Source organism: Myodes glareolus, chromosome 5 (genome assembly GCF_982192425.1).
Source record: "Myodes glareolus chromosome 5, mMyoGla1.1, whole genome shotgun sequence".
NCBI lineage: Eukaryota > Metazoa > Chordata > Mammalia > Rodentia > Cricetidae > Myodes > Myodes glareolus.
This window is the reverse complement of record NC_142030.1, coordinates 71,360,375-71,373,741: the sequence shown is the minus strand read 5'-3', so window position 1 is coordinate 71,373,741 and position 13,367 is coordinate 71,360,375. Positions and strand designations below refer to the sequence as shown.

The following is a 13,367-nucleotide window of genomic DNA, read 5'->3' as shown; positions in this document are numbered from 1 at the left end:
GCTACAGCATTGATTAGGTTTCTCTGTGGCTTTGGAGCCTGTCCTGTCCTGGAACTAGCTCTTGTAGACCAGGCTGGCCTTGAATAGTCACAGGTTTTAAAGATTAGAAGACAAACTGGGCAGTGGTGGCGCACGCATTTGATCCCAGCCCAGAGACAGGCGGATCTCTGTGAGTTTGAGGCCAGCCTGGTTTATAAGAGCTAGTTTCAGGACAGGCTCAAAAGCTACAGAGAAACCCTGTCTTGAAAAACAAACAAAGATTATAATAAAAATACAGAAAATTAAGTCGACACAGAAAATAGGCTCTTTGTCCATCTAAAACTTACTGGACTTTACATGAGGAAGTCCAGCTTCTCTTTAAATTCTTCTAGTAACCTACCATTTACTAGCAGCAAAATTAAAGCTAGGGAGACAGGGAGACTTACAGTTACACCATTAGTATATAAGGTCAGGGACCTGAACTCAGAACAACCCAAATACAAATTAAGGCGGTCTTAATTCAAACACCTTTTTAGACATTTTTGTAAATCATGTTCCTGTTCTAAGGAGCAAAAAAAAAAAAAAAAAAAAAAAAAAAAAAAAGCAAAACAAAACTCCTGTGTACAAATTTAGTCAGTCAAATTATTTTTAAATTAGAAAATAAATATGTTGGTTTCTTTTCCTATCCATTTATAAGTCAGGATTTACAACGAATATGCCTCATCATTTGAACTGTTTCACAAGATGCTGTTTTTTTTCATTAAAGAACTGGTTCAGAAAAACGAATGACATTTTTGTTACAGTTATTTAAATTTGAGAAATGTAATCTCATAGAATTATATATTAAGCCAGGCGGTGATGCACATACATTTAATCCCAGTACTCGGAGGCAGAGACAGGTGGATGGAGCTCTGTGATTGAGGCCATCCTGGTCTACAAAGCAAGTTCCAGGACAACCAGCACTTTTACACAGAGAAATTCTGTCTCAAAAAACCAAAAAAGAAAGAATGGAAAAAAAGACCAAACTTTTTCATTTAATTTCACTATATATATATCATTGCTGTACAGTATATCAAAGAAAATGCAGCTAGGTGATAGCCTAATAAGAAATGAAATCATTTATGACCTAAGAAGTATTAGTAGAATCTAATATACAGCATTATGACTGATGATAGCCCTGAAACACTATGTCTTGAGGAAGAAAGAGAGAGAGAGAGAGAGAGAGAGAGAGAGACTACAACTTCTGTAGTCTGTAAACATTGGGCTTGGGGAAACTGATGCACTAATATGGCAGCTATGTAGTAGGAGACCACTTGTTCATTTCCTGGCCGCCCAGACTCCCAAAATAATCACACAGTAACTATATTATTTGCAATACTGTTTGGCCAATAGCTTATGTGTATTTCTGGCTAACTCTTATATCCTAAACTAACCCATCTCCATTAATCTATTTATCGCCACAAGGCTGTGGCTTACGGGGTAAAATTCTGTTTTCTGTCCTGGCAGGGACTACATGGCTTTTCCCTGACCCCGCCTTCATTCTTCCAGCATTTAGTTTAGTTTTCCCTACCTAGCTCTACTCTACCCTATCACAGGCCCAAGACAGTTTCTTTATTAACCAATGGTATTCACAGTATACAGAGGGGAATCCCACATCACTTCCCCCTTTTTGTTTAAATAAGAAGGAAGGTTTTTAACTTTAACATAGAAAAATTACATAGAACAAAACAGGTATCAAGTAAGAATTACATTTATAATATTTATATCTATTTTATCTTTTATTATATCTAAGGAAAACTGTAACTATTTATTCTTCAACTCCATCAAAGACTCCAGAAGGATATATTACCTCAGTAAACAGCAAGTGCATGGTAGGCAACTTTCAAAACTCTAGAATTGACAGAGACATCTTACTGCCTGGACAGTCACCCAAAGTTCTTCTGTATCTTTGGAGCATCTATCTTCAGCCTACAGGCCCATAGTATCCAGCAGACTTTTCCATAAAGCAGGAAATTTCTTTTTGGTTTTTTTGAGACAGGGTTTCCCTGTGTAACAGCCCTAGCTGTACTGGAACTAGCTGTTGTAGACCAGGCTGGCCTTGAACTCACAGGGATTAAAGGCGTGCACCACCACCACCACCACCACCAGGCCAAACCAGGAAATTTCAAAGACAGTTCCACCTATTTTGGCAGTTTGTCAGTCTGTCAGTCACCTTCTTCTGTGTCCTGCAGAATGTCTGGCAGTCTCTTTCATGAAGCAGGAACCTCAAAGGATCATCTCATCTTGAAGCAAGTTCAGCAGTCATTTCTCTGTGGGTCCTGCATGTCCAGTTCACACAGCATAGCATCAAGCAGTCCAGGGAAGATCAGTTTCTTGTCTAAATGATTAACAAACTCCATAAAGAGCCTGTTCAATGCCCATCATCCTTTTGACGTAGCTTGGTGCTGCCAGGAACAGATGTGTCTCACTGTCCTGTAAAGATCTAAGTTCTTAAACATCTTAATGCCATATTCTGAAGGTCTCTGAAAGATTTGAAGAATTCCTACCTATCTCTATATATCTAGAAAACCTAACTAACATGACTACAAGTTTGACTATTATAGATGACTATCTATTAACCTCTATTTCTTAATTATACATTACATTTTTTAATGAGCTGGACAAACACAACACCTTAATCAAGATCAGAAATACATATACACAGCATAACAAAACTGACCTTAAATTTGTATCAACAAACCAGGATCCATACCAATGCAAATTATTCATATATATATATATATATATATATATATATATATATATATCACAGCTATTTAAATACAACAGACTTTTAGGCTGGGTGGTGGTGGTGTACGCCTTTAATCCTAGCACTTGGGAGGCAGAGGCAAGTGGATCTCTGGGAGTTTGAAGCCAGCCTAGTCCACCGAGCACCAAAGACACGCACCAAAGCTACAGAGAAACCCTGTCTTGAAAAACAAAAACAAAACAAAACTCTCATAAGGTAGATAACAACAAAACAAAATGCCATGGGAACTGTAATAAGGAGGTAAGATGTAGTTCGGTGGTTGAGCACTTGCCCAGAATTCATGAATCTCTAGGGTTCCATCCCCAGCAAGGGGTGGGGAATAGGCACTGATGAGAACAAAACTCAGAAGTCCATTATCAAAGATTCTGCAAAGTATTTTTTTTCTTATAGCATATCTGCATTAAAGCCAATGAGGCTTAACTTAATGTCAGTAACTAAAGAACCAAGGCATATCATCTTTTCCCAAATGATACATAATTCCTGCTGTTCCCTATCTACTTATCACAGGAATAAGATAAATCCTACAATACAAATTTGCTTTCAGAATTAGACAAACTTGCTAAAACTTTTGGTATAATTTAATAATTATTATTAATAATTTAAGTGTTCCAAATAACTAGTAAAGCATAGTTAAGAAGAGACTGCTTACTAAAAGGAAGAGAAAACTCAAGTCTCATATGTCCCAAAGAACTACTGCATAAGAACTGAATTCTCTTCAATTCCTTTCCTTTTAACTTTTAACTTGGTTACTTCTGCTACTGCTTTAAAACTATGCTCAGGCTGCACAATGGCACACGCCTCTAGTACACAAGACCTCTGAAGCAGAAGGATCACGTGAGCTCAGAGTTGGCGATCAGTCTAAGCAACACATCACAACCCTGTTTCAAGAATGCTACCACCAGAGGCTAAAGAGGCAGCTCAGTAGTTAAGAGCATTGACTGCTCTTCCGGAGGACCTGAGTTTAATTCCCAGCACCTATGTGTTCTCACAACCATATATAATTACAGTTCAGAGGATCCAGTGCCTTATTCTGGTCTGTGTAAGAAGCACTGCATACATGTGATACACAGATTCCCAAAATGGTGCTGGGAAGCTTTCACTGCAACCTGAAGGGGTAAAAGGTTCTACTTGTCCGTGAATACTCATGCCTACTGTAAAATACGTATGACCAGGTGTGGAGACCCTAACCCACAACCCCAGAACTCAAGACACAGATCCCTAAATTGGTGCTGGAAAGCTTTCACTGCATTCTGAAGGGGTAAATGGTCCTACTTGTCTGTGAATACATGTGACCAGATGTGGAGACCCTAGCCTGCAACCCCAGAACTCAAGAGGCTGAGGCAGGAGTGCAGTGGGTTGACGGATGCATGAATGGGATGGATGACAGATTAAAAAGTTAAGACATATTCTCTATCACAATCTAGCTAGAATGATTAACATTAAAGTGAAAATAGGAAAAAAGAAAAAAAAGGAACTACAAGTACCAAAAAAAGAAGAAATAGTTTGGATCCAAAGAAAGCAGAAATCAACAGAATAAAAAAGGAAGTCATTTAAAAAGTCAAGTATAACTAGGCCAGTGGAGGACAGAACTTCCTGTAGTTTTAATCTGAAATAAATATGGCATGTTCAGAGACAAGGAGCAAATCATTTGAATCCTTTTGTTTATAAAGTCACTGACGGAAGTAGATGAGTTATTTTATGAGGTCAACAATGTCAGATTAAGGAGTAGAATTAAGGGAAAGCCATATAAAGTACTTTTTCAAGAATATTAATTTGGAATAAATGCAAAATATGTATTTGTGGTGGGACAGATGGTGTGGAGTCTGAAGAAAAAACACAGAATTCAGTGTGAAGGAGAACCAGAATTTGTTACACTAAGTCAACTCTTCCTATTCACATTCCATTTTCCCAACAACACAGTAATGAGCAGTATTTAAAGCCCAGTCAGCACTTCTTGTGATCCAGGAAGAACCGCAGACAAGGTACCAGTTGGAAGGCCATTTGCACAGTAGGAGTAAAACATTGACAGAACAAGTAAGGAAAAAGGAAAGACAAGAGGAAAGCAACATTTCCAGAGTGCTATAAATACTCAAGAGGGTAAAGAAACTACGACTCAAAGATGACTGCAAGTTTGAACCTGGGTGGGTGGAAGGAAGGACAGAATCACAAGGAGCAACTCCAATGAGGAAAATGAGAAAGCTTAAAGAATTGTATGGGAAGAAGGGAATTATATAAAGCTTATTTATTTACTTATAAGACAAGGTCTCATGTATCCCAAGCTGGTTTCAAACTCACACTACTGTGGAAAGAGTTTACTCTTACGTGTTGAGTTTAATATGACAGTTGATGGAGCGCTTTAACTGTCAATCTGACACAACCTATACAAATCACGTGGGAAGAGAGCTGGCCTGTAGGTGATTTTTCAACTACATTAACTCATGTGGAAAGACCCAGTCCATCACCGACAGCACCGTTCTCTAGGTAGGGGTTCCTGAACTATGTAAGAGTGGAAAAAATGAGTTGAGCACAAGCAAGCATGCATTTATGCATTCATTTCTCTGTGGATATGATGTGACTAGTTGTTTCAAGTTCCTGCTGCCTTGACTTCCCCACAAATAACAGACTATAGTATAGAACTGTGAGCTAAAATAAATCCCTTTCCCCCTAAGTTGCCTTTTACAGGGTATTGTATTACAGCAATAGAAATGAACTAAAAACAGACAGTAAGATTTCTCAAAGACAAATGCCCAGAAGGCAGAGGCACAAGATGTTTAGTCAGTACTACAAGCTAACTTTCAGATTGTATATATACCTAAAACATCTAGGACTTACTATGGACTAGAACCATTCTAAGCACCTTATGCTTTAATACTCTACATCAGAAAAATTATTACTTCTAGTTCACTGATTAAAAAAAAAACAGAAATGAAGCACTCATGTACCTCCAGTAACTTTAAACTTGCCAGAAAAAAGCTGTGACAGTGTTCTCATATAATATTCAGTAACTACCAGTAGAGCAAAACTCAAATTTTAAAAAAACCAAACTTAAATATTTACATGTGTCTACAAGTAGGAACACAGTAGCTAGTTTAGTACTACCTAAGGGAAAACTGATGACAAAGCTTAAGAAATAATACATAGCTTAGAGGAAGGAACCCATGCTATGTCTACAATTTGGAACTACAGCATCTTCCAAAGGTACAAGAGCTAAATGCTTTGTTCCTGCCTGAATTGGTACTATTGGGAGATTATGGAATTCTCAGGAGGTAGGGGTCTCAGAAGAGGCCTGAGGTCACTGAGCACATGAGTACCCTCAATGGAGACGGGGCATGAGTCCCTTGTTCTGTTTCCCAGTCACTATAACATGAATACACACTCACGACATACCTGCTGCCTCACCACAGGCCAAAACTCAACAGGGCTAACTGGCCATGGGCAGAAACCTCCAGAAACTCAGCTAAGTTTGTTCTTTCAGTAAAGTGATTATGTCGGTATGTTATAATGATGTAAAACTGACTAACATACTATGTATATATAGTCTTTAAATCAGCATTTTCAACTGGCAGAGAATTTACAGTCCATTACACTCCAGGCAACAGCTTACAATACATGGTGACATTTTTGGTTGTCATAAGAAAAGAAATTGGAGGAGAATGATATTGGCATCTGATGGATAGAGACTAGGGAGGCTAGGCTGCTAACGGCCCAAAGTGCAAAAGACAAACCATGTCTAAGAATATTTAGCCCGTTATGTCAACCAAGTGCCAAGCTTTGCAAAAATCCCTTTCGAAGATGAAGTAAACAAGAAAAACCAGACAAGCAGAATTGTTGCTTAGTGTGTCTTGAGATCTCTAAAGCTTTCTTCAGAGTCACCTCTTCTTCCTTCTGCCTAAAAACTGGGCTGCAAGCAACTTCCCTGAGCAGATTCATTGCATTTTAACCAGCAAGAAGTTGGTTACAAGTTCTCACTATGTGACATGTTTGCCAAATCACTTATTTCCCTGTAACCGATGATTAGTTTTTCTTAATTCTGATCTCCTAGGCCCTTTGCTAAGTCTAGCTACAGCAATGAAATATACCTTTATGGCAAACTTCAATGACAGTTGTGATACCCACCCACTAGTAACGTGCATACAAATGAACAACTCTCTTTCTGCAAGACATCTATCTGCTCATCTTTAAACAAGACGATCAATTAAACTAACCCATCTAGACTTTCAGGCATGAATTCTCACAACTAATAAAAATCTAAAAGTCTAGTCAGGGTTAGAGATGTAGCTGAAGACTCAAACAACTTAAGATAGTGAAGCACAAACTAGTCCTTTTACAATGTGAACCATTCCCCACCCCAAGTGCCTCACGAGAAACTGGCTATACGAGTGGGTTCAGATCTTACTCTAACCTATCCATAAAAACATCAACAAAAAGCTCAGTCAGTGATTGCTTCCTCTACCATAAAGACAGATGACAGCAGCTGTGAGAAAGCAAAGAAGGAAGCACAGCTAAGACAGGATGCATACATTTTTAATTTAACTGAAACCACAAAGGAAGCAGAAATTAACCAAGATAATTCAGCTAGTCAATACTGAAGCTGGCAATATACTGTTAACATTATTATAAGAAAAACTTCTAAGCCTCTAATTAGGAAAAAAATGCCATATTTAGTCAACCAGCCATGTTTGACTGATTTTCTGGAATTGAGGCTACTTCACATCCTAGAAAGGCTAAAAGGTGGGAAGGGGTGAGGAAACAATAGACCAGAAGGATTAAAATTAATGTCCCACCAGACTCAGCACTGCCAGACTGTTCTAGAAAGAAGAGCCCACTCCACTTAATTATCTATTTCTCCTAATACTCTATCCTCTCTGCTCCTCTCACCAAGCTAAGATTATGTTTGCTACTTTATCTAGCCTCAGCCAAGATTTAGCATAAGGCATTTTACCTTACAACAATAAAGAAATATTTTCCTTCCAATTCAAATGACAATCATTTTGCTGTTGCCTCAAAAAACAATTAATTCTTTGGCTGCTGCTTCATTTCTGGCTCCAAAGTTTCTAACATGGAATATGACACTAGAATGTCCTTTCAATAGAGGGTATCAAGGGGAAAATCCTAACAAAGCAGGCATTTATGGACCATTTCTGTAAAGGAGTCTAACACCAGAGAATCAACTTCAAGTTGATTTTCACTGAAACACCCACAGCATAGAACATTTAAGACAAAGAATGAAGAAAGCAAAGTAGGAAGTTATACAAAATAGAAATAGTACTTCTCTCAATGGCAGCAGATGTTATTTGGTAACACCTCTTGACACCTTTTATAATAAGATTTGACCTGTTTGACTAGTACTGTCTATGGCTATGATTATTCCTCTTTCTCATATTTCAGAACTTCAGTGTCTTCTCTGTCTTATATTTTAATGCCTGCTTCCTTCATCCCCATTTTTCTGTGTGTCCTGGCTAGTTTGTTAACTTGATCCACATTAAAGTCGCCGGGGAAGAGGCCCTCAAGTGGGAAAGTGTCTCCGTCAGATTGCCTGTAGGACAGTCTGTGGGGGCATTTTCTGGACCAATTGATGTGGGAGGGCTCAGCAAATTGGGGATGATGTCACTCCTGGACAGACGGTCCTCATGGTTTAGAAAGCAGGCTGAGCAAGCCAATAAACAGCACTCCTCTCCATCACTTCTTCGAAAGTTCCTGCCTTGATTTCCCTGAATGATGGCGGACTATAAAGTGTAAGATGAAACAAACCCTTTTCTCCCCAACCTGCTTTTTCATCATGGCTTTTATCACAGAAATAGAAACCCAAGTCAAGTTTGGTATATTAATTTCTATTCTTTCAAAAAAAGTCATTCTTTTAATGTATATTATACCTTACTTAAATCTCATCTATGGTCTATCCTCACCCTCCTGCCCCCAACAGAAAAACTATATTCAACCCACTCTTTTACACAACAGAAGTGTCAAAGTCTTTTTAAAAATCTTTCATTTTGCCAAAAATCAAAACAACCGATTCGACTTTGATTTGGGTAATATACTCCCAATGTTTCCTACCTAGAATATTCATTTTAAGGACATTTCTTAATTTACAAAAATTAAGTCTTTTCAACACCCATTTGAGCAGGAGTCAGGCCAGCCTACTCTGGGGAGGAAAGGATATTGCCGAGAGAAATGTGCAGTCTTTTCTTGTTCACAGTACCATCTCTTTCCTCTACACAGGTTTTCTTTTCATCTCTGCTCTTTCTTTAACTTGAGATGAATTCAGTTCCCTTAATGCTAAGTTCACTCTTTCTTGTTCTTACCAAGACATCTTACTTCATCATCTTATTTCTCACCCTTTGAAACGGCCACCTTATGCCCTACATTTCCACTTCCCCACCATTTCAATGCTAGACACCCCAGCTCACTTACTCTAACAAATTAAAATTCCACTAAGTGGAAACAAATTTCCATTCTACACAAGGGAAAATCTGCAGCTATGCAGTCTAAAAACTGTTCAGTCACGGTCTTCTCCCACTGACAAAGGCAGGCAACAAAACTCTTCCTAAAGTACAGGTCAGAAGCTGCTTCCCCTAAATTACAATAAAGCAGCTGTTCTGAGGGCTGAGAGATGGCTCAGCAGTTAAGAGCACTGGCTTTTCTTCCAGTGGTCCCAATTCAGATTCCCAGCATCTACACGGCTATTCACAACCATTTGTAACCCCAGTTCCAAAGAATCTGACACCCTCTTCTGGGCTTCACAGGCACTGCATATTAATGCAGGCAAAACACTTTCAAAGGAACTCAACATAATGCTTCCTTGGAGATACCCTCCAGTCTCCCCTTCACAGTCTTTTTCTTTTCTTTTTTTCCCTTCAACATAGGGTTTCTCTGTATAACAGCCCTGGCTGTCCTAGAACTAGCTTTGTAGACCAGGCTGCCCTTGAACTCACAGAGACCCACCTGCTTCTATCCCCTGACTGCTAGGATTAAAAAGCATGTGCCACCACCACCCAGACCCTCAGCAGTCTTTAAATGAAATTCAGAGGGTAACTGAAGCTAATACAAATCTTTATTACTAGCCAGCTTCCTCCTATGTGTACTGCTAAGTATCAGACTTGTGACTTGATTTCTTTATGTAGGACAGATCCACAAAAGTTAAAACTGGCTCTGAGAAATTGGAATGGATTCTAGGACCCAGGCCGCCCTCCTTTTGTCTGTCAATTGCGGCTGGAAAAGTATCAGTCATTTAAAATGATTCTGTTCATTCTGTTTTCTCTATTCTCGAGCTAAATTCACACCGAGCTGTCACTGGTTCCATTCCTAAAGATAATCCTTCCCTCCGTGCTGATTTATAAAATAGAAGAAACATAACTACAGAAGCTTCTCAAAGTCAGCTTTCTTTGCGTTAAAAGTATCAGCATTTTCCCAATCTATCTGCCATCACACCCTGACTGCCAAGACCTTATTTTAACCCTTAAACATCCACTATTTTATGACACAGTAATTTTCCAAAAGCATAGCTATGAACATACAGATTGCCTCTAAACAAGTTATCTCAGATTTCTTTCTTTGACACAGGGGCTCACGAAATGCAGGATGGTCTTGACCTTGCCAAACAGTGGATGACCTTGAACTTTTGATCGCCCTACTTCTACTTAAAGAATGCCAGGATTACAGACTGGCAACATCACACCCAGTTTTATGTAGTGCATGTTAACTGAGTATTCTACAAATGAAGCTATATCCCAAACCCCTCATCACAAATTTTCTAATGTTTACCCATTTTATCTATAAAGATCATAAAATTCAAAGCCCTTTTAGCATCAGGTTACAGAATAGGTTTTCCTTAACTACTGTGTTTATATAAAATTCATGGTCTTATTTTATTTTCCTTTCTACCACTTGAAAGGACCCGTTAGTGTGCTTATTTGTTCATGTTTACTGATTTTCTATCAAGATAAATGTGTCCATGTTCACCAGTGGAGCCTCAGCTCCCACACTGTAGAAAGCCACCAATACATACTTGGGGAAAGAATGAGCACAGACAAGCAGCACAGAAAGCTGACCCGAAGCTGATGAAGAGCATGTGAATGTTGTCACACAACAGATATATGATCCTCAATATCTTAACTCCTGTGGACTCACTTCCAGTCCTTAGAGTTTAAGTGCTCTTTTCTTTTAAAGCTCAGCAAACTCATAGGCTCTGTAAGAGGGTGGAGTTCTTACTTTCTATTCTTAGCAGTTGGTACAATGCCTTCCATACAGGTGATCAACCAAACAACTGATGAATCATAAGCACACAAATGAGCAAATGAACAAAGGAAGCCTTTCCTGATTCCCCCAGTTGCTCGGGTCATCTTCTGCCTTGGGACTCATCATGGCACCCTCTGTAGTGATGACACATTAGTCTGTGCTGTGCACTTATTCGCCTCCTAGATATTAGGCTGCAAATTCCTTCAGATTAAGAACTGCCCTGGTAGTTTCTATTTCTGACTACGGCACCTATAGCCGTAATTTAAAGTTTCCTTAATACAGTAAATAATAAGGGTGCAGAGAAGAAAAAAGAATGTTAACTTACAGCATCATGCATATACTCTGGAATTCATGCATCAAAGCTTCATGGGTGCCACTCTCCTCTCCTCTCCAGTATAATGAATAACTACTTTCAAGGACAGGACAGTCACCTCGTGTATCATCTAACAACATACCTTCTCTTGCAATATAAGTCTATGTGGGTCCACCCTCACACATCGATCTTTCATTTCGCTAATCTCTAAACAGTTAAAGTAAGTTCATCGCCCAGTTATTTACCCATTCGACTCCCTTCTCCACAAGGTATGAAATCACTCTTTAAAAAGCATCTTCCCATAAGACATGCCTTTTTAAAAGTTGTTCCTGAAAGACCAGTTTTTAGGTTTCTAAGTCTTCACAAGTCCGCAACTAACCTTATTTTCCTGTGCCAGCAAGGCTTCATTTTACCCTCTAGCTTTCTCCAAGCTTTTACTCAGAATCCACGAAACCATTCAGACTGTGTAACAGCTGCTGTCTTTCCATTCAAAATGTTCTCGACGTCAGGTAGTGTCAATGCATGCATGTGTGACTTCTGTAAGCGTGCATCAATCAATTCCTCACCCCAGACACCGACACACAAGCACACCAATACCCATGCGTCAGTCTATCTCCAACATACAAGTTCCCTACATCGCACTTAATGATGCACACGACTCACAGAATGGTATCTTCCAACTACAGTTTCTTCTGAGAACATAACCTTGTTCATAGCACCTCCCTCTTCCCTCATTTCCCCCATCCATTCTTCCCTTTTCGGGCTCCCCCTACCCCTCCACCTAACCACAGAGGGCATTATTTCTCATACTCCCAACCCACGATAAAAAGAACAAGCTCCGGTTCCCTGCGGTTCCTCCCCTTTCTCTAATTTGCCCTCCAGTCCGTGCCCTCCCAACCCCCCAGGTGCGCTGACTTCCAGCCTCTACTTTCGGCACGCATCGCTCCAGCCTACACTCCACGCTTTCCCTGGTGTGGGGAGCCGACCCCTCCACACCCACCTTCAGTCCGGGTCGCTGCCCGCTCCCAAGGTGCCTCTCCCCGCCCTGGCCCGCAGGCTGAGACCACAGGCGCGCGCGCACACACGTTCTCTTTCACGCTTCTCAACCTCCCTCCGCTCACCGCCTGGCTTCGCGGGACCTCAGCTCCGCGGCCCGGGGGGTCAGGTAGCCAAGTGTGTGCCCGCCCCCTCCCGGAGCTGTCCGCGCCCCCGGGCCCGGGGACAGGAGGACGCTGCAACTCCCCCACCACCTCGGAGTCCGCTGTGCCTGGCCCCCAAGACTCCTCCTGTCCCCACAACGCCTCGGCTGGGCTTCGGCACTCACCGGAGATACTGCGCGCTCTGCAGGCTCATCCTCCGCCGCCGCGTCTCTCCGCGAAGCCTTCGTGGGTCTCTCAGGCTCCTCGGAGCGGCCCCGCAGCCCCGCGGGTGCTGGCGGCCGCCGCCATCTTCCTCTCCTCCGACTCCTCCTCACTCGGCGCGGGGTGGGGGGGAGTGAGTGAGGCGAGGGGGGAGGGAGTAGGGAAAGCTGCTCTAGCTGCGGCTCCGGCCTGTGGGACACAGGGACGCTCCGGCTCGGGAGGGGGAAGAGGAGGGAGAAGGGAAGGGGGCGGGGGAAGAGGAGGGAGAACCAGAGGAAGGAAGTCGGATTCGCTCTCGCGAGACTTTAGCAGTGCCGGTCCTTCTGGGTGATTTCCGCCTCTCTATACCGCGCCCTTTTGGGATTAGCAAGTTGTATGGCGCCTGCGCGCTGACTGAGGGGGTTGGTGGTGGCGCTCGGCGGCTTCCTAATGGTCCGCGCCTCTCCCCCCGTGCGAGGGGGCCACCCCACGCTCCCCGCGAACATCGAGACCGAAGCAGCCGAGAGTTACACTCAAAGCCTTCCTCCCCTCAGCCCGCCCACTCCTCGCTTCCTTTTTCCACTCCTCCACTTTTCCCCACCGGAAACGCCACCCCTTCCTCCTACAGTTCCGCCCGCCAATTCCTCGACTCTTGTCTTCCCTCGCGCGCCCAAGAGTGACGCAAAGGCCT

At 41.7% G+C, this 13,367-nt stretch overlaps 1 protein-coding gene across 4 annotated transcripts in view; it reads right to left on the bottom strand.

Moving 5' to 3' along the window:
• The window catches only part of Smg7 (SMG7 nonsense mediated mRNA decay factor), a 63,832-nt gene extending 50,923 nt beyond the window's left edge, over positions 1–12,909 (bottom strand). For 2 of the 4 annotated variants that reach the window (XM_087906425.1, XM_087906427.1), the window contains exon 1: positions 12,661–12,794. Coding sequence is in view for 1 of the 4 variants with exons in the window: in XM_087906426.1 (XP_087762552.1) it covers positions 12,661–12,689 (29 nt within the window). In the remaining 3 variants the exon portion in view is untranslated. Of the gene's footprint in view, positions 1–12,660 lie in introns of all 4 variants that reach the window. The other 2 variants (XM_087906428.1, XM_087906426.1) reach the window with 2 other exon arrangements.
• Positions 12,910–13,367: the final 458 nt, after the last annotated feature.